Below are 24,799 nucleotides of genomic sequence, written 5' to 3'. Positions count from 1 at the left end.
TGACATAACTCTTGCTTTTTATTGGTTTTGAGTGAGGTGGGTATTGGGTGAGGTGCGTACATGAGAATGGAAGTAACTGCAGAGGGCCTATTGACCCATACGGGGCCTTGAAGTGGGTAGAATATAGTTGTGCATTAATTGGCTGTTAATTGCTGGTGTTGACTTTTTGATGTGTAGTGCGTCGCTGATGTCGAGCCGCCTGCTATCACTGTACCTATCAATGATTTCTGTGTTGTTTGTTAAGATTTCTTTGGTGATGGTTTGGTTGTGAGAAGAGATTATATGTTCCTTGATGGAGCCCTGTTGCTTATGCATTGTTAGTCGCCTGGAAAGAGACGTTGTTTTCTTGCCTATATACTCAGTTCTTTGGGGCTTGCAGTCCCCAAGTGGGCATTTGAAGGCATAGACGACGTTGGTTCCCTTCAGAGCGTTCTGCTTGGATTTTGGGGAGTTTTTCATGAGTACATTGGCCGTTTTTTTTGGTTTTATAATAAATTATCAATTGTATTTTCTGATTTTTGTCTGTAGGGATAACGTTCCTATCAACAATATATTTTAGGACCTTTTCCTCCGTCTTATTAGCCGTCGAAAAGAAGTTCCTGTAAAATATTTTAATAGGGGGTACAGGTGTTGTGTTGGTTGACTCTTCAGAGGTTATGTGGCGTTTCACCTTCCTTCTTATGACGTCTTCAACGAAACCGTTAGAGAAGCCATTGTGTGTGTGTGTGTGTGTGTGTGTGTGTGTAAATCACGAAAATTAACACATGATGAAAAACGTGACAATGTCAGACCACGAAGGAAGAACTGAAATAGGAATTTCCTTAAGTACTTTCGTATTTTAATAATACATCTTCAGAAGGAATGTATTATTAAATTTAATAATACATTCCTTCTGGAGCATGTTTTCTCTAATACACATGTCATTAAACATAACAGCATTGAGATTATTATCAATTTTCTTTGAGATATTGTCCATTCTGTGCAAATATCATCTACCATCTGGAGGGTGAAGAAACACTAGATCACTAAATGAATAAATTCACAAGGGCCATGAACAAGGTTTGAACTTACGTGGAGGATGATCCCAGACGTACCTTAATCGACTGCGCCAAAACATGGTATAAGAATTGCAACCGGGATTGCTACTGCTCAAAGCTACTGCTTTGCTACTGCTATACCATGTCGGGGCGCAGTCGATTAAGGCTCGTCTGGGATCATCCTGGACGTACGTTCGAACCTTCTTCATGGCCCTTGTGGATTTATTCTTTTGATATATCACGCTAATGTGATTTCTGTGTGCACTAGATTACCTAATCTTTCCATCTTTATTCTTCGACGTTTTGCCAGCAATATGACATCTACAATAGTACACTGTTGAGCTAACACAGGTATACAGAGCTTACAAGGTTGTTTGTTGTTGTTTTAGACTAGGCTACTCAGAACAAAAAGTTCTAAGTAGCTCGGACTATGGTGAGCCCGTAGTGGACTTACCTGGAACTGGAGCAGAGCTGAAACTTGATTTAACTTTCCTTGTAGCTTACAAGGAAAATCTAGAAATTTTTAAATTTGGGTACACTTCTCTTTACGATTCACCTAACCCCCTTAATTGTAAAGAGCGGCGAAAGGTAGGGGGACGTGATTGTTGCCTGATTCTGGCTTCTAGTTGTATGCCACGTTTTACAACTTCCATCTGGATCAATAGAGGACCATCAAACAGCTGTGTGCTCGAAGACAAATTCATCTTGATGATGATTACTGATGTCAGTTCCCAAATGAAAACAGTCTCAAGTACACGATGCCTATTAAGATCGATGGAGAGTGTGATTACTGTCGTATCTTTCACTTTGTCTTGACGATTGAAGATGGTGTTGTGGTGATGAGAATGATGTTGTTTAATACCTCTGTCTTGCAAGATAAGTGTAAGACGTCTGCTCAATGTATTCGTGGTATGTCTAACATAGCATTTATTTTGGGGCACACAGACTCTAGAGTTGCATCTATATTGATGCAGTACACCTCAGTTTGTCAGTGGAGGCAGAGATGTTATTTCTCATAATGAGGGAATGAGGGAAGATGTACGAGGCTTATTATAATAAATGAGAGGAGGAATCATTGCGTTTTCACTGCAAGGTATACACTTCCTGTCAGTTAAATCTCGTATCACCTTCTCATTCTTCTTGTATGCCTGAGTGAATGTACAATAATACCCTACAATATTTTCTCTTGGGGGCCGATTTTCCACCCCTGGGGCCTGATTATCCTCAGTCAGATGGCAGCCTAGCTTCATACTTACGGTTTCGTCGAATTCTGTATTGCTGTAATCGTTGTTCACAATAATTTGGCGGATTCGTTGAAGTTCGCGGTTCAAGAGCTTCCAAGAAGAGCATGTACGTATTGCACGACCTACATATGCGTTGATGCTGCTTCTCTTATACCTGTCAGTGCTTTCACTCTTACCGTTCTTACATTTATCTGCATCGGTTGGTTTATCGTATACATCAGTCATGAACCTACCCGAATTACCGACAACGAGAACATCGACGAATGGAATTCTGCCTCTATCACTTTTCTCAACATTGAACTTCAACCCTGAGAAGTCTTGTATCATGCCGCAACGCCTCACCAATGCGTTATCATTGTCAACACAAACGAATATATCGTCGAAGTATCTGCAATAGATACAAGGGTTCAGACCTTCCCTCAACACGATGGACGACTCAACATGAGACATGAATACCTGGGAGAACAAGACCCCCCCCCCAATGGGGACCCCATTGCCACACCATCAATTAATGCACATGAAAGTACGACCTTGTATAAAAGTACTCACGGCAAGGGCCATTATGCAGCTTCCTCAGGCCACGGTTGACACAGGCAGCTTTACGCAGCAGGCAGTCATTGTCGTAGGTGATATTGTCAGAGCCACAGACTGGCTTCTTCACGTTGGGGCAGAAAGCAGTGCAGATGTTGCTCGTTGGCTCTGTTTTGAAAAGACATTAATGAGACATGGTTTGGGAGTGACGAAGATGTGGCATATTTATTATACATCTTCAGAGGGAATATCTTCATTACTTCTGGAAATTACTTAAGGAAATTCCTGCTTCAATTCTTCCTCTGTGGTCTGACACTGTCACATTTTTCCTCACGTGTTAATTTTCGTGATTTACACACACACACACACACACACACACACACACATTTGATGGGAACATCAAATGATCTCATGTTCCATACACTCATAAAAAAACAGTTAACAAATGAAATGAAAAACTATGAAAAAATAAGTAAACTATATTCAAGAAATGAACGGTATGGTAAACAACACAGCTCAATTCTAACGCAATGTCACACAAAATAATTAAATCAAAATGAAAATAAATAAAAATTTATGAAAATCCAATTTGTCAATGTAATCGAAAAACACTGAAATAAAATTGTAAGATATTTAAAGTAGCGTGTGTTGTTCTTATGTGCAACAGATGGCGCTGTTTCTTAAAAAAAATGTTTTAACCTGCTACAGGTGTGGCATCTATACTTAAACATACGAAATTAATTTTATGGTAAACAACACAGCTCAATTCCAACGCAATGTCACACAAAATAAATAAATCAAAATGAAAATAAATCAAAATTTATGAAAATTTAATCTATTAATGCAATAGAAAACATTGAAATTGAATCGTAGTATATTTAGAACAGAGTGTGTTGCTATTACTTGCAACAGATGCCGCTGTTTTTCAAAAAAGCAATATTTTACCTGTTACATGTGTGGCAACTATATAGTAGGTATAAAAAAATACGTGTGTATTCGAGTGGAACGTTGCGTCAACATTTCAAAGCAATCGGTCAAGAACCAAGTTTTCATGAATTAATATATATTCTCAAATTTTTTTCTTATGAAATGATAAAGCTACCCATTTCATGATGTATGAGGTCAATTTTTTTTTATTGGAGTTAAAATTAACGTAGATATATGACCGAACCAAACCAACCCTACCTAACCTAACCTAACCTATCTTTATAGGTTAGGTTCAGTTAGGTAGCCGGAAAAGTTAGGTTAGGTTAGGTAGTCGAAAAACAATTAATTCATGAAAACTTGGCTTATTAGGCAAATAGGGCCTTGCATAGTAGGCTGAGAAGTGCGTTCCTGGCTACTAGGTACGACATATGTATATATATATATATATATATATATATATATATATATATATATATATATATATATATATATATATATATATATATATATATATATATATATATATATACATATGTCGTACCTAGTAGCCAGAACGCACTTTTTGGCCTACTATGCAAGGCCCAATTTGCCTAATAAGCCAAGTTTTCCTATATTAATATATTTTCTCTAATTTTTTTCTTATGCAATGATAGAGTTACCCATTTCATTATGTATGAGGTAAAAAAAAAATTATTAGAGTTAAAATTAACGTAGATATATGACAGAACCTAACCAACCCTACCTAACCTAACCTAACCTAACCTATCTTTGTAGGTTAGGTTAGGTTAGGTAGCCGAAAAAGTTAGGTTAGGTTAGGTTACGTAGGTTAGGTAGTCGAAAAATAATTAATTCATGAAAACTTGGCTTATTAGGCAAATCGGGCCTTGCATAGTAGGCTGAGAAGTGCGTTCTGGCTACTAGGTAGCCAGAACACGGTTGCTCTTCAGCCTATCATTTTGAAATCAGCTGTGCCTAACATCACCTACACCGGGGAAACCGTCCTTATCACTGACCTCACTGCTACCACTCCATATCCACTCGCCCGAGTCCACCTGGATTGTCCTTTCGTGACCGGTGAAGTCCAAGTCGCTATCAGGGAAAAGCCTTTTCCCATGTCTGGAGTGCAACTTCTCCTGGGCAATGACTTGGCCGAAGATCTGCAACCTTCCAACTTAATCTTCATGGACAAACCCCAGGTATGTGACTCAGTCGTGGTAGACCCCATCTTGCAGTATGTTACACCGGAGGTCCAAGAAAGTGATGACGTCTCTCCTCCGGTTTTGGAGACAACCCGTGCACAAGCAACACGCGGCAACCAGCTGACTCTACTACATCAGCTGTCCCTTAAGACCATCCGAACCTACCACTGAATCGTACTATGTTGGAGTTCCGTAAGTTACAGAGGGAGGATCCTTCATTAACACCATTATTCTTCCAGGCCGAGACTCAACCTGACAGTATCCCTGGGTTCTTCTTAGAGAACGGAGGTACTACCGCAGGTGCAGACCCAGTAAGCTGACGGAGGATGACGAGTGGGCCAATGCCGACCAACTAGTTGTTCCCACCAGCCTGCGGCCCGAGATTCTACACCTGGCCCATGGAGCACTTTCTCACTACGGTATTAATAAGACCTATCACGCCATCAGACAAGACTATTACTGGCCAGGTATGGTTAAAGATGTGAAAATCTATGTACAGCAGTGGCATACATGTCAGATGGCAGGTAAACCTAACATCTCTATTCCCAAGGCTCTGTTAACTCCTATCCCAGTGCCTTCGGAACCTTTCCACAGGCTCATCATAGACTATGTTGATCCTTTACTCTGGATCAGTTCTGGCAACGCCTATATACTAACTATCCTGTGTCCTACCACCAGATTCCCCATAGCATTTCCCGTAAAGAACATTACGGCTGCTACTGTGGTGAAACAACTATTGAAGATCTTCACCCAGTATGGATTTCCAAGAGGTTCAAAGTGACTGTGGCACCAACTTCACCAGTGAACTCTTCAAGAAGACACTGGAAGAATTCGACATTACTCAGGTATTGTCCAGCCCCTATCATCCTGCTTCACAGGGTTCTCTTGAACGTAGTCATCAAATGCTTAAATCACTCCTAAAGAAATTTTGCAATGAAACCATGAAAGATTGGGACAAACAACTTGACCTTATCATGTGCACTTTCAGAAGTCTCCCAAATGAGTCTCTAGGAGTATCTCCTTATGAGATGCTCTACGGACGTAAGTGCCGTACTCCTCTTAAAGCTTTCAAAGACTCTCTACGTAATGCCACCTTCAGTGACCCTTTGCATGTGCCCCAGTTTCTTCAAAACTTAAAACACATTCTCGAGAGAGTGCGTAAATTTTCCAACACCAATTTGCTAAAAGCTCAAGATAAAATGACGACTCATTTTGACCTCGTAGTAAAATTAGGAAATTTCAACCAGGAGACTTCGTTCTAGCATATTTTCCGATCCCAGGTTCTCCATTGCAAAACAAGTTTTCAGGACCCTACCGTATCAAGGAGTGCAGAAACAACCACAACTACGTTCTTGAGACTCCAGATAGGCGGCGGAAGACCCAGTTATGCCACGTCAACCTCCTGAAGCAGTATCAAGGTACTACCCCCACTGTGTTAGTATCATTGTTCACTTTTCAAGGTCCATACCTCCACAGTGAGACCTTCTCTGCTTCTCCTTCCAGCACTAACTCTGAGTCAGTGCCTTCCAACTCGGAAATCCTAACTGATCTTCATAAATATTTGCAGGACTGTAATAGTGTTCCTCTCATCAAAATCTTCAAGGAACATCAGAAGTTGTTCAGTGATGATCCACAGGAGTGTAATGTGGTTCAGCACGACATCCAACTACTTCCTGACACCCGGCCGATTCGTCAACCTTTCTACCAAATCAGCCCGAGCAAAAAGGAAGTTATGCGTGCTGAAGTACAGTACCTCCTGGATCATGGGCTGGCCACCCCTTGTGAGTCCCCTTGGGCCTCACCCTGCATCTTGGTGCCGAAACCGCAAGGTAAAGTGAGGCTGTGTACCGACTACAGGAAATTGAATCTTGTGACTGTCAAGGATGCTTACCCATTACTTAGAATAGATGACATCCTTGACGCCATTGGTAATGCTCGGTATTTATCCCAACTAGACTCTCTCAAGGGATACTACCAAGTGTGTTTGACAGAGCGAGCTAAGGAAATATCTGCCTTCACCACTCCTTTTGGCCTTTACAGATATGAACGCCTTCCATTTGGACTATGTAATGCCCCGGCCACCTTCCAGCGAGCTGTCAACCATGTCATCCAGGGCTTAGATCACACCTACGCCTACTTGGATGATATCGTTGTGGCAACTAACACCTGGAACGAACATCTGCTCCAGCTGCATCGATTGTTCGCCAAGCTCCTGACAGCTGGCCTCACCATCAACTTGGGCAAGTCCACCTTTGCTAAAGGTAAAGTGCGTTATCTTGGTCATGTGATAGGGAGTGGCAGCATAGCTCCGTTAAACATACACACTCACGCCATCCAGCATTACCCACAGCCTACCACCAGGAAGCAGCTCCTGCGCTTCCTTGGTCTTGCCTCCTGCTTCCTTGGTCTTGCCTCCTACTACCGTAGGTTTGTGAAGAATTTTAGTATGGTAGTGACACCATTGATCACTCTAACCAGCCCCAAGCAACGGTATCATTGGACCATTCAGCAAACCATTGCTTTTGAACTACTAAAATCTCTGCTCTGTTCTAATCCCCTTCTCGCCTCGCCAGATATCACGAAGCCTTTCATCCTCCATGTCGACGCCAGTGGCACCGGCATCGGGGGCGTCCTGATGCAACATCGAGGCGAGGAGGTTCTTCCTGTTAGCTACTACAGCTACAAGTTGAAGCCACACCAAAAGAACTACAGCACTATCGAAAAGGAACTTCTCTCCATCGTCCTGAACTTACAGCACTTTGAGTCTTACCTACAAGGTGCTCGGTTTACCACCATCTACTCGGACACAGTCCTACGCTTCTTGCAGCAAGCCCAATTCAACAATCAACGACTTCTACGATGGGCTTTGTATCTGCAGAATTTCAACCTGGAGATCTTCTACATCAAGGGTTCTGACAACATCATAGCAGACGCTCTCTCCAGAGTCTATGAGGTAGAGGCAGCTACACATACCACCCTACCATCTGAAGGAATAACTTAACCCGTAGGAGCAGGCTTCGGGGGAGAGTTGTGACGGTAATCTCTTTCAAGAGAGATTGAGCCTGCTCTTACCTACTTAAAGTTACTCATATATATACAACAATAAGATGCTACCTTCAAGATACGTATACCAGTAGCGCAAAACGTTTTGACCAGGGGGTAAAACGTACCCTAAACTCGCTCCACTCTACACTCCCTCCTACTGGCTCGCCACCATCATCAACCACCGAACTACCACTCCAGGCCAGCGCGCTTCCCGATTGGTGGATCAACGACTGTACTCGACGCCAGCGCCATCTACACCCCCATATAAGTAGCCACACACGAGCTGTGGACTTCAGAATATCCTAGTGCTCTAAGAGTTGACATCTCTCTCTGGCATACTAATCTCTCTGGCTCTGTATACTAAGGGAGGTCTCAGCCAAGGCCAATATTCTCAGCATCATTTACTATTTTGTCTTACATTTTATTTTATATTGTGTTCTTACATTTATCTCTGTTTTTTTTTATTATTGCACAGTACATTGCCATGGGACTTGTCTTTCCTTTTATTTGTGTTTAAAGTAAATTAGTTTCATTTTTTATACGATTTGTTTTATGTGTTCCTCCCTCTCACTTATCACAGGGAACAAGCCAAGCACTCAACATTTTTTTTCTTTTTTTTTCTCTAAATGTGATTGGGCATTAACATCAGCCAAAGTGAGGACTGCATTACCATCTACACTTTCCCGTCACAAAATATATATATATATATATATATATATATATATATATATATATATATATATATATATATATTATATATATATTATATATATATTATATATATATATTATATATATATATATTATATCCCCTGTGGGCGCCACAGGGAACGGACGCTGGGAGGAGGCTCTGCCAGCCATGTGCCATTATCTTGTGACATCCTGACCCCACCGGGCCCAGACTCAACAGTGTGCAGTGTGAACATTCTGGGAAGGTGTGAGAGTGGCGGGAAGTGTCCAGGGTGATCTATCGCAACCAAAAACAATCAAACATATGGATTGGCAGTGTGGAATCGTCTGAACTGCAGTGTGGGCCAACAATGGCGCCCTGAGTGGCTCCCTCGGTTATGGTGGTGGTGGGTGGGGGGTTGGGGGATGGGGTGTTGTTGTGCGGTCAGTCGAGGGGAGGGGGTGACCAGTGTGTAAGTGTTTATGAAAATATCCCTTAAAAATGGATACCTCGGCTCTTGGGAAACAGGTTTCGTGTTTTAAGTGCATCGAGTCCACAGTGAACCAGATTATATTGTGCAGTGATATATCACGAAATTATACAAACATGTTAGTGTCACCCCTCTGACCCCCCCCCCCTCCCCATACCCGCTAGTGTGTACCGTCAACCAACCCAAGAGTCACCCTCTCCCCCTGCCCCACCCCAACCGCGACCGCTACCTCCCTGTGTCCACCCCCCCTCACGCTACTTCCGCCCAGCGCCCACCCTGAGCCCGCCCAGCGCCCGCTGATGTCGCAGGTCACGACTGACAGCCAGGCTTCTCTCAGCCAAGAGGAGCCATCACTCGACGACAGGTATGGCACATGCCAAGTGTGCGACAAGGTGTGGAGACTCAAGCGTAACGGAGATGTGCGCAAGCATGCTCACAACGGAACCGATTGTCCGGGTATGTGGCGCCCTCCCAAAGAGGGTATCAATCAAGGCCCCGCTCCAGCAGTCGGGGAAAACACCTCCAACAGCTTCATTTCGACTGAGAACCTACTAGAAGCCATCAAAGCAACATCGGTTGGAACCTTGCAGCACATCCCCAAAGCTGCCCGGCCCCAGGCAGCAGCCAAACTATCCAGCCTCTTGAAAAAGGTCAATGACTCCCCCGGAACCATCCAAGCATGGCGCAACCTTCTCCTGTTTGGAAACATATGCCTAGCTGTCCCTGCAAGGAGAGACAAATCACTAGCTTCTACAGTCATTATGGCTATAAATAGTTTTCCTAGAGAGGACAACCAGGCACCCCTCCCCTCCCGTGCCAAAAACACCCACCGCAGGAAAGGTATCAACAGAAGAACCGAGGCATCCAAAATCAGAGCAACAGTCAGCAAGAAAATAGAAGAAGGCAACACAATAGGGGCGATCAGAATCATCACCAGTGAAGACACAGTTGCCACCAGGGATGCCCATACAGCACAAGCCCTGAGGGAAAAACACCCACCCAGAGCTCCTCGTGACGACAGTGTTCCGCTAGTCGGTGTCACCAGAGCAGAACCCCTGTGTGTGCTCGAATCCATGGTGCATAAAGCAGCTTTATCCTATACACCAGGATCAGAAGGTGGGTTCACAGGACTAAGACCCAACCACATCAAACAAATGCTCAACCCTGCACTGAGAGACATTGCACAGGGCCTCCTGGTGGAACTAACTAGATTCGCCAACACATGTCTAGTTGGCAACATACCAGAGATCATACGGCCTCTCTTTTTTGGCGCTACCCTCTGTGCCCTGAGGAAAAAAGATGGAGGAATCAGACCGATAGCTGTGGGCAATTCACTCCGGCGTCTCGTCGCTAAGGCTGCTGCTAGAGCAGTTAGTCAGGCAGCAACCGACATGCTGAAGCCAAAACAGCTTGGGTTTGGCATTCCCCAAAGGAGTGAGGCAGCGGCTCATGCAGTTAGAGCCTACATTGCCAACATTACGGATGAAAAAGCCCTGATAAAGCAGGACTTCAAAAATGCTTTCAATCTGGTTATAAGGGATGCAGTACTCAGTGCAGTTCATCGCCTTTTTCCTTCCCTCTACCCGTTTGTAAACTAATGCTACAGCAAGAATCTAACTCTGCTATTTGGGGAACATGAAATAGAATCACAAAAAGGTGTCCAACAGGGTGACCCCCTTGATCCTTTTCTTTTCTGCCTAGTCATCAAGGAAGTCGCCAATAACCTGTCCAGTGAACTCAACATTTGGTTTTTGGACGATGGTACTCTAGCCGGCTCCCCAGCCTCACTCTTGGACGACATAAGAATAATTCAGGAGCAAGGAGCAAGCCTAGGCCTCACCCTGAACCCTTCCAAATGCGAAATAACCTCCACCAACCAGCACATAATAGAGCAAATAAAGGTTGTTTTGCCTGACATTCATACAACCAACCCTGAGGACAGCACACTCCTAGGTGCTTCTCTTGGAAGGAATGCCATCGACGGGGTCCTTGGTAAGAAGATCACTGACCTGAAGAGGATGAACGAGAGGATTGAAGACATCGATGCTCATGATGCACTTTACCTCATCACCAGATGCTTGTCCCTCCCCAGGCTGACCTACTTTCTAAGATGTTCGCCATCTTTCAACAATTTTAAATTAGAAGAGTATGACAGCTTGCTGAAATCAACACTAGAAAAAGCCCTCAATCTTTCCCTCAGCGACTCACAGTGGAAACAGGCCTCCCTTCCTGTCAGACTCGAGGGCCTTGGCTTGCGCACAGCAACACAAATTTCTGTACCAGCGTTCCTGTCCTCTTCAGTGGGGTCTGACAACTTGGTGAAGGAAATCCTACCTGAGCATGTAGTTCAACAGGCAGGGGTACATGATCCCAGCTTCACAGACTGCACAACCAAATGGGTCTCTCTCGCAGGACCAGCACCCCAACCACCGCCTTCTGAAGCCCATAAGCAATCCAGCTGGAATCGCCTCACTGCCGACCAAGAAGCTGCGACTTTGCTAGAAGCTGCGACAACACCACATGACACTGCCCGACTTAGAGCTGTAGCAGCTCCCCATGCAGGTGATTTCCTATTAGCAACCCCAATGTCAGCAACCGGCACCCATCTCACACTGCAAGCCCTCCGAATTGCCGTGGCTCTCCGCCTCGCTGCCCCAATTCACACCGAATACAGGTGTATTTGCGGCGAGGCAGAGGCCGACAGGTACGGACGGCAAGGCCTTCTCTACCAAAGGACAGGAGGATGGCATGCAAGACACGGCGAGGTCAATGACATTATTAAAAGAAGCCTTACCACAGCCGGTTGTCCAGCAGAGAGAGAGCCCCGTTACCTAATGTCCCGCAACTCTGATGAGCCTGTCGTTCGCCCAGATGGAATCATGGTGAACCCCTGGAAGAATGGTAGACAGTTGGTGTGGGACTACACTTCCGTTTCAACTTTACCCAATACCTATGTTGGCTTCAGTGCTACACAAGCAGGAGGAACTGCCAATCACCGGGAAGCAGCCAAGTCACGTAAACACAGAGACCTTGAGCACCACTACAATTTTGTCCCCATTGCCTCAGAGACACTTGGTGCCTGGGGTAAAAGAGCTGCTAGCTTTTTGAAGGATTTGGGGTCTAAGCTAATCGAAACAACTAGAGACCCTAGAGCTGCCAGTATTCTTTTTCAGCACCTTAGTGTGGCAATCCAGAGAGGAAATGCTCACTGCATCCATGGTTCCTGCCCGCCATCTGAGGAGCTGGAGGAGCTATTCAACTTGTGACAAGCAACCTCGTACCCTGCATGTAATCAATATTGTAACTATTTCTGTGTAATGACATTTTCAAATAAAGTTAGATAAATATACACACATACCAAAAGAATAGGGGTGGTAGGAAGAGAAAATATCAAAGTGTTCAGTGAGAATTCACAAGGTCTTCTCTGAGTACTCTTTATTTTCTTCTCCGAGGCTATGGGTCCTTACACTTGCACCAGAGGTAGTACCCCTTACATATATATATATATATATATATATATATATGTCGTACCTAGTAGCCAGAACGCACTTCTCAGCCTACTATGCATGGCCCGATTTGCCTAATAAGCCAAGTTTTCCTGAAGTAATATATTTTCTCTAATTTTTTTCTCATGAAATGATAAAGCTACCCATTTCATTATGTATGAGGTAAATTTTTTTAATTGGAGTTAAAATTAACATAGATATATGACCGAACCTAACCAACCCTACCTAACCTAACCTAACCTATTTTTTTAGGTTAGGTTAGGTTAGGTAGCCGAAAAAGTTAGGTTAGGTTAGGTTAGGTAGGGTAGGTAGTCGAAAAACAATTAATTCATGAAAACTTGGCTTATTAGGAAAATCAAGCCTTGCATAGTAGGCTGAGAAGTGCGTTCTGGCTACTAGGTACGACATATATATATATATATATATATATATATATATATATATATATGTATATATATATATATATATATATATATATATATATATATATGTATATATATATATATATATATATATATATATATATATATATATATATATATATATATATATATATATATATATATGTCGTACCTAGTAGCCAGAACTCACTTCTCAGCCTACTATTCAAGGCCAGATTTGCCTAGTAAGCCAAGTTTTCCTGAATTAATATATTTACTATAATTTTTTTCTTATGAAATGATAAAGCAACCCTTTTCTCTATGTATGAGGTCAATTTTATTTTATTGGAGTTAAAATTAACGTAGATATATGACCGAACCTAACCAACCCTACCTAACCTAACCTAACCTATATTTATAGGTAAGGTTAGGTTAGGTAGCCAAAAAAAGCTAGGTTAGGTTAGGTTAGGTAGGTTAGGTAGACGAAAAAACATTAATTCATGAAAACTTGGCTTATTAGGCAAATCGGGCCTTGAATAGTAGGCTGAGAAGTGCGTTCTGGCTATTAGGTACGACATATATATATATATATATATATATATATATATATATATATATATATATATATATATATATATATATATATGTCGTACCTAATAGCCAGAACGCACTTCTCAGCCTACTATGCAAGGCCCGATTTGCCTAATAAGCCAAGTTTTCATGAATTAATTGTTTTTCGACTACCTAACCTACCTAACCTAACCTAACCTAACTTTTTCGGCTACCTAACCAAACCTAACCTATAAAGATAGGTTAGGTTAGGTTAGGTAGGGTTGGTTAGGTTCGGTCATATATCTACGTTAATTTTAACTCCAATAAAAAAAAAATGACCTCACACATAATGAAATGGGTAGCTTTATCATTTCATAAGAAAAAAATTAGAAAAAATATATTAATTCAGGAAAACTTGGCTTATTAGGCAAATCGGGCCTTGAATAGTAGGCCAAAAAGTGAGTTCTGGCTACTAGGTACGACATATATATATATATATATATATATATATGCGAACAAGCCAGAATGGTCCCCTGTGACTATTCTGGGGTGTGAGTTTTCAGTTATATATATATATATATATATATATATATATATATATATATATATATATATATATATATATATATATATATATATATATATATATATATATATATATATATATATATATCGTACCTAGTAGCCAGAACGTCGTACTCGGCATACTATGCAAGGCCCGATTTGCCTAATAACCCAAGTTTTCCTGAGTTAATATATTTTCTCTAATTGTTTTCTTATGAAATGATAAAGCTACCCATTTCATTATGTATGAGGTCAATTTTTTTTTATTGGAGTTAAAATTAACATAGATATATGACCTAACCTAACCAACCCAACCTAACCTAACCTAACCTAACCTATCTTTTTAGGTTAGGTTAGGTTAGGTAGCCGAAAAAGTTAGGTTAGGTTAGGTTAGGTAGGTTAGGTCGTCGAAAAACAATTAATTCATGAAAACTTGGCTTATTAGGCAAATCGGGCCTTGCATAGTAGGCTGAGAAGTGAGTTCTGGCTACTAGGTACGACATATATATATATATATATATATATATATATATATATATATATATATATATATATATATATATATATATATATATATATATATATATATATATATATATATATATATATATATGTCGTACCTAGTAGCCAGAATGCACTTCTCGGCATACTATGCAAGGCCCGATTTGCCTAATAAGCCAAGTTTTCCTGAATTAATATATTTACTCTAACTTTTTTCTGATGAAATGATAAAGCTACCCATTTCATTATGTATGAAGTCAATTTTTTTTATTGGAGTTAAAATTAACGTAGATATACGACTGAACCTAACCAACCCTACCTAACCTAACCTAACCTATCTTTATAGGTTAGGTTAGGTTAGGAAGCCGAAAAAGTTAGGTTAGGTTAGGTTAGGTAGGTTAGGTAGTCGAAAAACAATTAATTCATGAAAACTAGGCTTATTAGGCAAATTGGGCCTTGCGTAGTAGCCTGAGAAGTGCGTTCTGGCTACTAGGTACGACATATATATATATATATATTATTAAATGTGACCAAAAAAGTAAGATTAATAATTCTAACATGAATTTTCTCAATATTTCTTATGTTTCTTTTCACTGTAGATGGTAACTGAAAAATCAATTCTCCAAAATTCATTTTTATTTCTAGTCTTACGAGACACTTGAACGCGTTTCGTCATAACTTATTACATTTTCAAAGACTTTAGTTCACACACACACAACTATAACCTGCAAACACTAGAGTTCTACTATGCTATCATTTAAACAACTTTCATCTTATATACCCGCATTTGGGTGAGGTGATATGTTACAAGTTTTGGATGAGGTGAGCAAAACTTTCAACACAAGACAGAACACGGTGCAATGGGTATACATTGGGTAAATTAAAGGGAAGAATGAAAGTAACTGCAAAGGGCCTATTGGCCCATATTTCTTGATGCTTCAATATTGGTGCGGAGTCTTGAAGTGGGTAAAATATAGTTGTGCATTAATTGGCTGTTGATTGCTGGTGTTGACTTCTTGATGTGTAGTGCCTCGCAGATGTCAAGCTGCCTGATATCGCTGTATCTATCGATGATTTCTGTCTTGTTTGTTAAGACTTCTCTGGTGATGGTCTGGTTGTGGGAAGAGATTATATGTTCCTTAATGGAGCCCTGTTGCTTATGCATCGTTAATCACCTGGAAAGAGATGTTGTTGTCTAGCCTATATACTGAGTTCTTTGAGGCTTACAGTCCCCAAGTGGGCATTTGAAGGCATAGACGACGTTGGTCTCTTTAAAAGCGTTCTGCTTTGTGTCTGGAGAGTTTCTCATGAGTAGGTTGGGCGTTTTTTTGGTTTTATAGTAAATCGTCAATTGTATCTTCTGATTTTTGTCTATAGGGATAACGTTCCTATTAATATCTTTCCTCCGTTTTATGAGCTGTGGAAAAGAAGTTCCTGTAAAATAGTCTAATAGGAGGTACAGGTGTTGTGTTAGTTTTCTCTTCAGAGGTTGCATGGCGTTTCATCCATGCAACCTCAGTGACTCAAACCCATAGTGCCAGGAGCAGCACACTTCTGGGGTGTGAGTTTTCAGTTGCATATAGTCCTGGGGACCATTCAGGCTTGTTCGCATTTGTTTTCCTCATGTGTGCCCCAAAGAATAAGGTGATCTGATAAAATACTATGCCCAAGATTACCATCCGAGTGCCGGCGGGGGGGGGGGGGGGGTTCAAATAGATTCGGCTATCACCTCCTTATGTCCGGTCGTGATGGTCGAATAGATTAAGATGCCCTGTACATACCAGTTGCTTTGCTCCTGGCATTATGGATTCGAGTCACTTCCGGGGTGTGAGTTTTCAGTTGCATATAGTCCTGGGGACCATTCAGGCTTGTTCGCATTTGTGTTCCTCATGTGTGCCCCAAAGAATGAGGTGATTTGATAAAATACTATGCCCAAGATTACCATTTGAGTGCCGGCAGGGGGTGGTGGTTCAAATAGATTCGGCTATCACCTCCTTATGTCCGGTCGTGATGGTCGAGCGGATTAAGGTGTCCTGTACATACCAGTTGCATTGCTCCTGGCAGCATGGGTTCGAGTCACTTCTGGGGTGTGAGTTTTTCAGTTATATATATATATATATATATATATATATATATATATATATATATATATATATATATATATATATATATATATATATATATATATATATATATATATATATATATATATATATATATATTAGTATATTTTGGTAGCAGTCTCTCTTAAACATATTTCATTGAAAACAACAGAAAGTTTTAGATTTATGATTCTGGCACGAATCTTCTCGATATTCCATATGTTTTTCTTCACTGAAGCAGGAAGATTAAAAATTAATTCTCCAAAGTTCATTTTTAATTTTCATTTGGGTCTGACTCCTAGTGATGCGATCCGTAAGGTCTCCCCTCACATTCTCAAAGACTTAGTTTCTCAATGTCTAACACCTGCGACGTTATTCTTAATTACATCTTGATGTCAGTGCACGCCATTTAATACACATAAAGATACGATAAAGAATAAAAGTACTCACTGCAAGGGCCATCATGCAGCTTCCTCAGGCCATGGTTAACACAGGCAGCTTTAAGCAGCAGGCAGTCATTGTCGTAGGTGACATGGTTTGAGCCACAGACTGGCTTCTTCTCGTTGACGCAGAGGGCAGTGCAGATGGTGCTCGTTGGCTCTGTTTTGAAAATTCATTACTGTGACATGGTCTGGGATTGACGAAGATGTGGTATATTTATACACGTGTTTAATCCCCATTGTGCAGTGGCCAAACACTCGCCCGGCGCTTCGCGAGCAATTTGGCCAGGGTTCGTATCCTGGCTGAAGAGGATTGGTTGGACGCCAATCCTTAACTGTAGCCTCTGTTCACCCAGCAGTGAATTGGTACCTGGTTGTTAAACGATTTGGCAGGTCGTATTCCTGGGAAAATTAGGATTAAGGATCTGCCCAAGACACTATGCATGCTAGTGGCAGTACAAGATTATAACAACTCTTGTATATATAAATAAGTATAAATAAATAAATAAATTACAATTTGTTCAGAAGTCACTTGCAATTAAAAACAATTGTTTTGTAATGTATTCTACATATTAAAGTTTATTATGAAAATGTAACGTAAAAACATTCATATTTACTGTCACAAAACACTGATCATTAATAAGCAGAAAAATGACAGTGAAATGGGAAGAAAAATTTGGACCATATTAGAGGAGTGAGAGTCATCATTGGCCTCTACTTCCTCATCCTGTACCCCGCCCAGGATGACCCCCAACAACAAGCTGTCTAACTCCTGAGTACCTACTCACTGCTAGGTGAACAGTGTATTAGGTGAATGGAAATGTGCCAAACCATTTCTGTCCCGCCCGGGATTCGAACCCGGAATTCTCGATTTTGGGTCGAGAACGAATCCGACTGTACAACCGGGAGCTTCAGGTCGACTTGTACAATTAACCAACAACAAAAAAATGTGAAGCACACCAACTACCGACTACAAACATCTGATGCAAAACAACAAACAAATATGTGAAACACAACCAACAAACACCAAACATGTGAAGCACAACAAAAGTCATGTGAAGCATAACAACTAGCAAACAACCAACATGTGAAGCACAACACCCAACAAACAACCAACATGTGAAGCACAACACCCAACAAACAACCAACATGTGAAGCACAACACCCAACAAACAACCAACATGTGAAGCACAACACCCAACAAACAACAAACACGTGAAGCACAACACCCAACAAACAACCAACATGTGAAGCACAACACCCAACAAACAACAAACACGTGAAGCACAACACCCAACAAACAACAAACACGTGAAGCACAACACCCAACAAACAACCAACATGTGAAGCACAACACCCAACAAACAACAAACACGTGAAGCACAACACCCAACAAACAACCAACATGTGAAGCATAACACCCAACAAACAACCAACATGTGAAGCACAACACCCAACAAACAACCAACATGTGAAGCACAACACCCAACAAACAACAAACACGTGAAGCATAACACCCAACAAACAACCAACATGTGAAGCACAACACCCAACAAACAACCAACATGTGAAGCACAACACCCAACAAACAACCAACATGTGAAGCATAACAACCAACAAACAACAAACATGTGAAGCATAACAACCAACAAACAACAAACATGTGAAGCATAACACCCAACAAACAACAAACACGTGAAGCACAACAAAAGTCAAGTGAAGCATAACAACTGTTACGGTGCCCTCTCCTATATTTTTTCGTTGGCCGGCTTTAAGAGTCATATCAGCTCTCCCTACTGATTCTCTGAGGTTCAGGGAGTCTATTGATATATGTGGCGACCAGACCGGCTGCCAGTTAAGGGAAAACGTTACATTATAAGTTGTAAAAAGGGGAAATTGGCGCCCTGATATAAAATGAAAGAGTATCCCCTAATGCAGATATGACCTTTTGGAAGGGACACTAGCCGATCGCGGATTGGCCGACTTAGGTCCCGGGCGACCAATCAGGGCCCGCCGTGACGTCACCGAGTGCCCCGGGCGGCGCCAACGTCAGAGTTGACCTGACCTTGGAAGCGACAGGACGCACCTCGGTTAGCTCTCAAGGATTAGAGGCTCTACAAGCCTTTCTTAGTGGATTAGTGCAGGCTATCGCAGCCCATCGGATATATTGGAGACCCCGCGCTTCCGGGAAGCAAAAAGGAACCAAGTTTATTGAGCGAAAGAGTGCCAAACTTGGAAAATATTCGGCGACGACGCTGGGCGGCGACGCTGGACGTTGAGGGTCTGAAAAGGTGTGGCGGGCAAGCCTAGCTGTGACAGGGTCACATCCACTGAGGGTTTTGGAAGGACGACACCGTGCCTAGGACAAGGAGCAACGCCTTGTGGAAGGGGCGAGTGTGGGAAATTAGTGGTTAGCTCAGCGCCTATCGATGAACCAGGATTGGGGTAGCTGAATCTCAGGGATTGGAACGGCGACGACGCGAAGGCTCCACGACACCTGAGGACCTGTGGAAGTTCCTGGATCGTCGAGGATCGACTCAGGAAGCGTGGGAACCTCACACCATCGAGGGACAGGCGTCGTGAGCCAGGAATGTAAGGTAGATCATTTTCCCTCCCATTACCCCTTGTGTGAGTAGGCTAGTTAGGCCACAATATTTACTTATATATGTGGCAATAGGACATTAATACTTTAGTAGTAGAATAGGCTGCAAGGCAGCTTGTGTCCAGGACTGTCAGAGAGGATAGTGTGTATGGATGGATGGCAGGACAGTGAAGAAGAGGCGCCGACGTGGTGAAGAGGCCCTCCTGTGAGAGAGTGTGGGACTCCTGTCTTTCTGCCCAGTTGAAGGAGTGTTGGAGGTCGTGGAAGAAGAGGCTGACGATCTCCAGACTTATTATCCTTATTTTCATATTCATGTATTACTTCTGATTGTACGTGTGATCATGTAATTTGCATCAGTAAATTCACACTTTTATCATTGTGTTTAAGTGTGCCTCCATTTATAATATTTCTCTATGAGCATACACGAAGGTTATCATAGTACCACCTAGGGAACACTACGTTCTCTATAGAAGTTCTTATTGCCTGGAGTGTGGTAAAGACAGCACAGACTTACATAAAAGTGTACCCTTAGCCATCCGATCAGTATCAGTGCCTGAATGGTGGCAACTATTAACGTGGTGGCTAGAGAGAGGTAAAGCCCCACAGACCTTCCTGGGAGAGTACCCTGGGCCGACATTCAAGTAGCAGATCTATGGGAGTACCAACCTTCTGGCTATAAACAATATATAATACACCCACTGAACTGCATTGCTGGGGTGCAGATATAATAACCCAGCTGGCGACCTTGTTAAGAAGAAGATAGAGAAGACAGGCAGGAAAGGAGTTCCTGCAACCTTTTTGTCTGGCAGGCAAGACTCAGGGAGGTTATGGTTATAAGGTAAGCCTGAGTCTTCCTTCACTCCCCCACGGGTCTAGGCCGGAACTGTTAACAGTAGTTCCCCCGTGTTTGACTGAAGGGCTTCCAGGGTGAATCAGTGGCACTCCTTTTGTGGTGGAGGCAAAGACCTGCGGAGGTGGGCATTGTTGGTCCTCTCCTTTGTGACCAAGGAGACTCCGGTGAATCCCGGGAGTCGAAGGGGCTGAGTACATGGCCTTTTGAGTCCCTAGCAGCTGAGTGCTAGCAGAGCCCCGGCCCACCCTCCACGTGACACAAACAACAAACAACAAACATGTGAAGCACAACAACTAAGAAACAACAACAACAGGCAACTTACGAACAACTTGACCATAAGATGAACAAGTCACCAGGACAAGCAGGGCGGAGGTCCCGACCAGTGATGGCATCCTTGCTACGCCTCTTCAACACGTCGTCTTCAGCAGTGGTCTTTAACACGTGGTCTTCAACACGTGGTCTTCAGCAGTGGTCTTTAACACGTGGTCTTCAACACGTGGTCTTCAGCACGTGGTCTTCAACACCTGGCAGATCGGAACCTTGGGAGGAAAAATAGGACAATGGGCTCATGTTGCTACCACACTCAAGAATCTCAGACATGTTAGGTGGAGTGTCTCTACCACCACTACCATTAACACTGCTTCTCTCACCACTACCATTAACACTGCTTCTCTCACCACTACCATTAACACTGCTTCTCTCACCACTACCATTAACACTGCTTCTCTCACCACTATCCCATTACTACTCTAGCTATCTTTACTATATGCTGATAATTGTATCTCAGTATGTATAGAGTGTGAACACTCCGTTAAAAAGAAGAACATAGCTCACCTTCCTCCGGAGACAACAAGTCTGACACTGGTGTGTGGGCGGGATCTCCAGCTCTCATATAAGATCCGGAGGAAGAGTTGCCAGACGTCACAACGGTAATGTCCCACATTGTTCTCACGTCACACTGATCTTCCTCTTTAACTTCTCAAGGCTAGTTGTGTCTCTGTGAAGATGATGTTTTTCTGAAAGATTGTATGAAATTTGCATTCATTTGTTCCGCTTTTCGTTTATTAGAAATGTCAAACAAAGAGGTGCTTCCGTTGTCTCAGTGTATATCAACCTGGTGCTTCCGTTGTCTCAGTGTATATCAACCTGGTGCTTCCGTTGTCTCAGTGTATATCAACCTGGTGCTTCCGTTGTCTCAGTGTATATCAACCTGGTGCTTCCGTTGTCTCAGTGTATATCAACCTGGTGCTGCCGTTGTCTCAGTGTATATCAACCTGGTGCTGCCGTTGTCTCAGTGTATATCAACCTGGTGCTTCCGTTGTCTCAGTGTATATCAACCTGGTGCTGCCGTTGTCTCAGTGTATATCAACCTGGTGCTTCCGTTGTCTCAGTGTATATCAACCTGGTGCTGCCGTTGTCTCAGTGTATATCAACCTGGTGCTTCCGTTGCCTCAGTGTATATCAACCTGGTGCTTCCGTTGCCTCAGTGTATATCAACCGGGTGCTTCCGTTGTCTCAGTGTATATCAACCGGGTGCTGCCGTTGCCTCAGTGTATATCAACCTGGTGCTTCCGTTGCCTCAGTGTATATCAACCTGGTGCTGCCGTTGTCTCAGTGTATATCAACCGGGTGCTGCCGTTGCCTCAGTGTATATCAACCGGGTGCTGCCGTTGCCTCAGTGTATATCAACCGGGTGCTGCCGTTGCCTCAGTGTGCATCAACCGGGTGCTGCCGTTGCCTCAGTGTGCATCAACCGGGTGCTGCCGTTGCCTCAGTGTATATCAACCGGGTGCTGCCGTTGCCTCAGTGTATATCAACCGGGTGCTGCCGTTGCCTCAGTGTGCATCAACCAGGTGCTGCCGTTGCCTCAGTGTGCATCAACCGGGTGCTGCCGTTGCCTCAATGTATATCAACCAGGTGCTGCCGTTGCCTCAGTGTACATCAACCGGGTGCTGCCGTTGCCTCAATGTATATCAACCAGGTGCTGCCGTTGCCTCAGTGTACATCAACCAGGTGCTGCCGTTGCCTCAGTGTACATCAACCGGGTGCTGCCGTTGCCTCAGTTTATCAACCGAGAAATTACTATAAACCTGAACTGGTTCAGATTACAGAATACTTACTACATTACACAATACTTACTGGACGTCAGTATACTTACTGTATTACAGTATAATTGCTTACATGAAGTCAGTATACATTCTGTGATACAGTATTCTTACTGGAGGTAAGTATACCTACTGGAGGTAAGTATACCTACTGGAGGTAAGTATACTTGCTGGATACAGTATACTTATTGGAGGTCAGAATAGTGTCCAGGGAAGACTACCTGCCGGATGTTTAGTGTCGAGGGAAGACTACCTGCCGGATGTTTAGTGTCGAGGGAAGACTACCTGCCGGATGTTTAGTGTCGAGGGGAGACTACCTGCCAGATGTTTAGTGTCGAGGGAAGACTACCTGCCGGATGTTTAGTGTCGAGGGGAGACTACCTGCCAGATGTTTAGTGTCGAGGGAAGACTACCTGCCGGATGTTTAGTGTCCAGGGAAGACTACCTGCCGGATGTTTAGTGTCCAGGGAAGACTACCTGCCAGATGTTTAGTGTCGAGGGAAGACTACCTGCCAGATGTTTAGTGTTGAGGGAAGACTACCTGCCGGATGTTTAGTGTCGAGGGAAGACTACCTGCCAGATGTTTAGTGTCGAGGGAAGACTACCTGCCAGATGTTTAGTGTCGAGGGAAGACTACCTGCCAGATGTTTAGTGTCGAGGGAAGACTACCTGCCGGATGTTTAGTGTCGGGGGAAGACTACCTGCCGGATGTTTAGTGTCGAGGGAAGACTACCTGCCAGATGTTTAGTGTCCAGGGAAGACTACCTGCCGGATGTTTAGTGTCCAGGGAAGACTACCTGCCGGATGTTTAGTGTCGGGGGAAGACTACCTGCCGGATGTTTAGTGTCGGGGGAAGACTACCTGCCGGATGTTCCTGACCTGCTTTTGATAATAATGATGTGGTCTGTCAAGTTTTTCTCCACAGTCGTGACATTTCCTTTCTTCTTCAGGAATGTATACTTGACTTATCGGTGAAGTGACGGCCTCGCTGCTTGCATGGTGGCAGTTCGATGGACTGTGGTGAAAGTGGATGGTCACTGCTCCGTCACCCCGGTCTCATATTCCGGCTCCTTGTCCTAATATCATATGCCTTCCAAGTCGTAACCAGCCATATTGGCTTAGGGTTTTTTCCTCATGATTACCTTAACTCACCTTAAGGTCAGTTAAGGTACTGATAATTACTGTACCTTACCTTTTTCTGGCCATTTCCTTACCTCTCTCATGATAATTATTTTATATTAACTTTATCAGGAAAATTACCTAATCCTTAAATTTCTCAGGATAATTATTGTACAATAACTTATCTTTCCAAATATAATTACCTTATCTCTCTCTCTGTATATTTACCTTATAACAACCAGGGTAATTACCTTCTCTCTCTCAATATAATTACCTTATAACAATCAGGGTAATTACGTTTCCTCTCACAGGATAATTTTCTTAACTTACTCAGAATAATTACGTTACCATTCCAGTGATAATTACTTATATTGGAATAATTATCTTACCTTTCTCAGGATAATGCATTATATATCTCAGAGTAATTAGTTGTTTTCATCCTTTGGATAATTACTCATACTTTCCTCATAATAATTATCATACATTTTAAGGATAATCACCTTACCTCTCTGAGGATTAGAAATACCCTTCCATTCTTAGGATAATTACTGTTAACTTTCTGAGGACCTTACCTTTCTCAGAATAATTATGACTTTCTCAGGATATTTACCTTACCATACTTAGGATAATTACCTCACTTTCCAAAGGATAATTTTTTTAACATTATCAAGATCATTACTTCACTTTTCTTAGAAAAATAACGTCACAATCTCAGGGAACTATCTTACCATTCTCAGAAAAATTACATTTCTTTGATCATGATAATCACTTCCTCTTTCTCAGGATCATTTCCTTACCTTTCGTGATATTTACCTCACCTTCTCAGGATAATTATCTTACCTTCTCAGGGGTAATTACCTTACCTTTCTCAGGATTGATTCCTTACTTATTCCTGAGATAATTGCCTCACCTTTCTGAGTAAAATTGCCTCAC

At 42.6% G+C, this 24,799-nt stretch overlaps 1 protein-coding gene across 1 annotated transcript in view; it reads right to left on the bottom strand.

Annotated features, from left to right (window-relative positions):
• LOC123761866 (thrombin inhibitor rhodniin) overlaps positions 1 to 21,502 on the bottom strand; it is a 61,984-nt gene extending 40,482 nt beyond the window's left edge. Inside the window, exons 1-4 of the mRNA XM_045748089.2 lie at positions 21,477 to 21,502; positions 20,965 to 21,181; positions 17,198 to 17,347; positions 2,831 to 2,980 (exon numbers count right to left, since the gene is read on the bottom strand). Coding sequence (XP_045604045.2) covers positions 2,831 to 2,980; positions 17,198 to 17,347; positions 20,965 to 21,034 — 370 coding nt within the window. The 5' untranslated portion in view covers positions 21,035 to 21,181; positions 21,477 to 21,502. The remainder of the gene's footprint in view (positions 1 to 2,830; positions 2,981 to 17,197; positions 17,348 to 20,964; positions 21,182 to 21,476) is intronic.
• Positions 21,503 to 24,799: the final 3,297 nt, after the last annotated feature.

This window comes from Procambarus clarkii, chromosome 24, assembly GCF_040958095.1.
Source record: "Procambarus clarkii isolate CNS0578487 chromosome 24, FALCON_Pclarkii_2.0, whole genome shotgun sequence".
Taxonomy (NCBI): Eukaryota; Metazoa; Arthropoda; class Malacostraca; order Decapoda; family Cambaridae; genus Procambarus; species Procambarus clarkii.
This window is presented reverse-complemented; position numbering and strand designations above follow the sequence as displayed.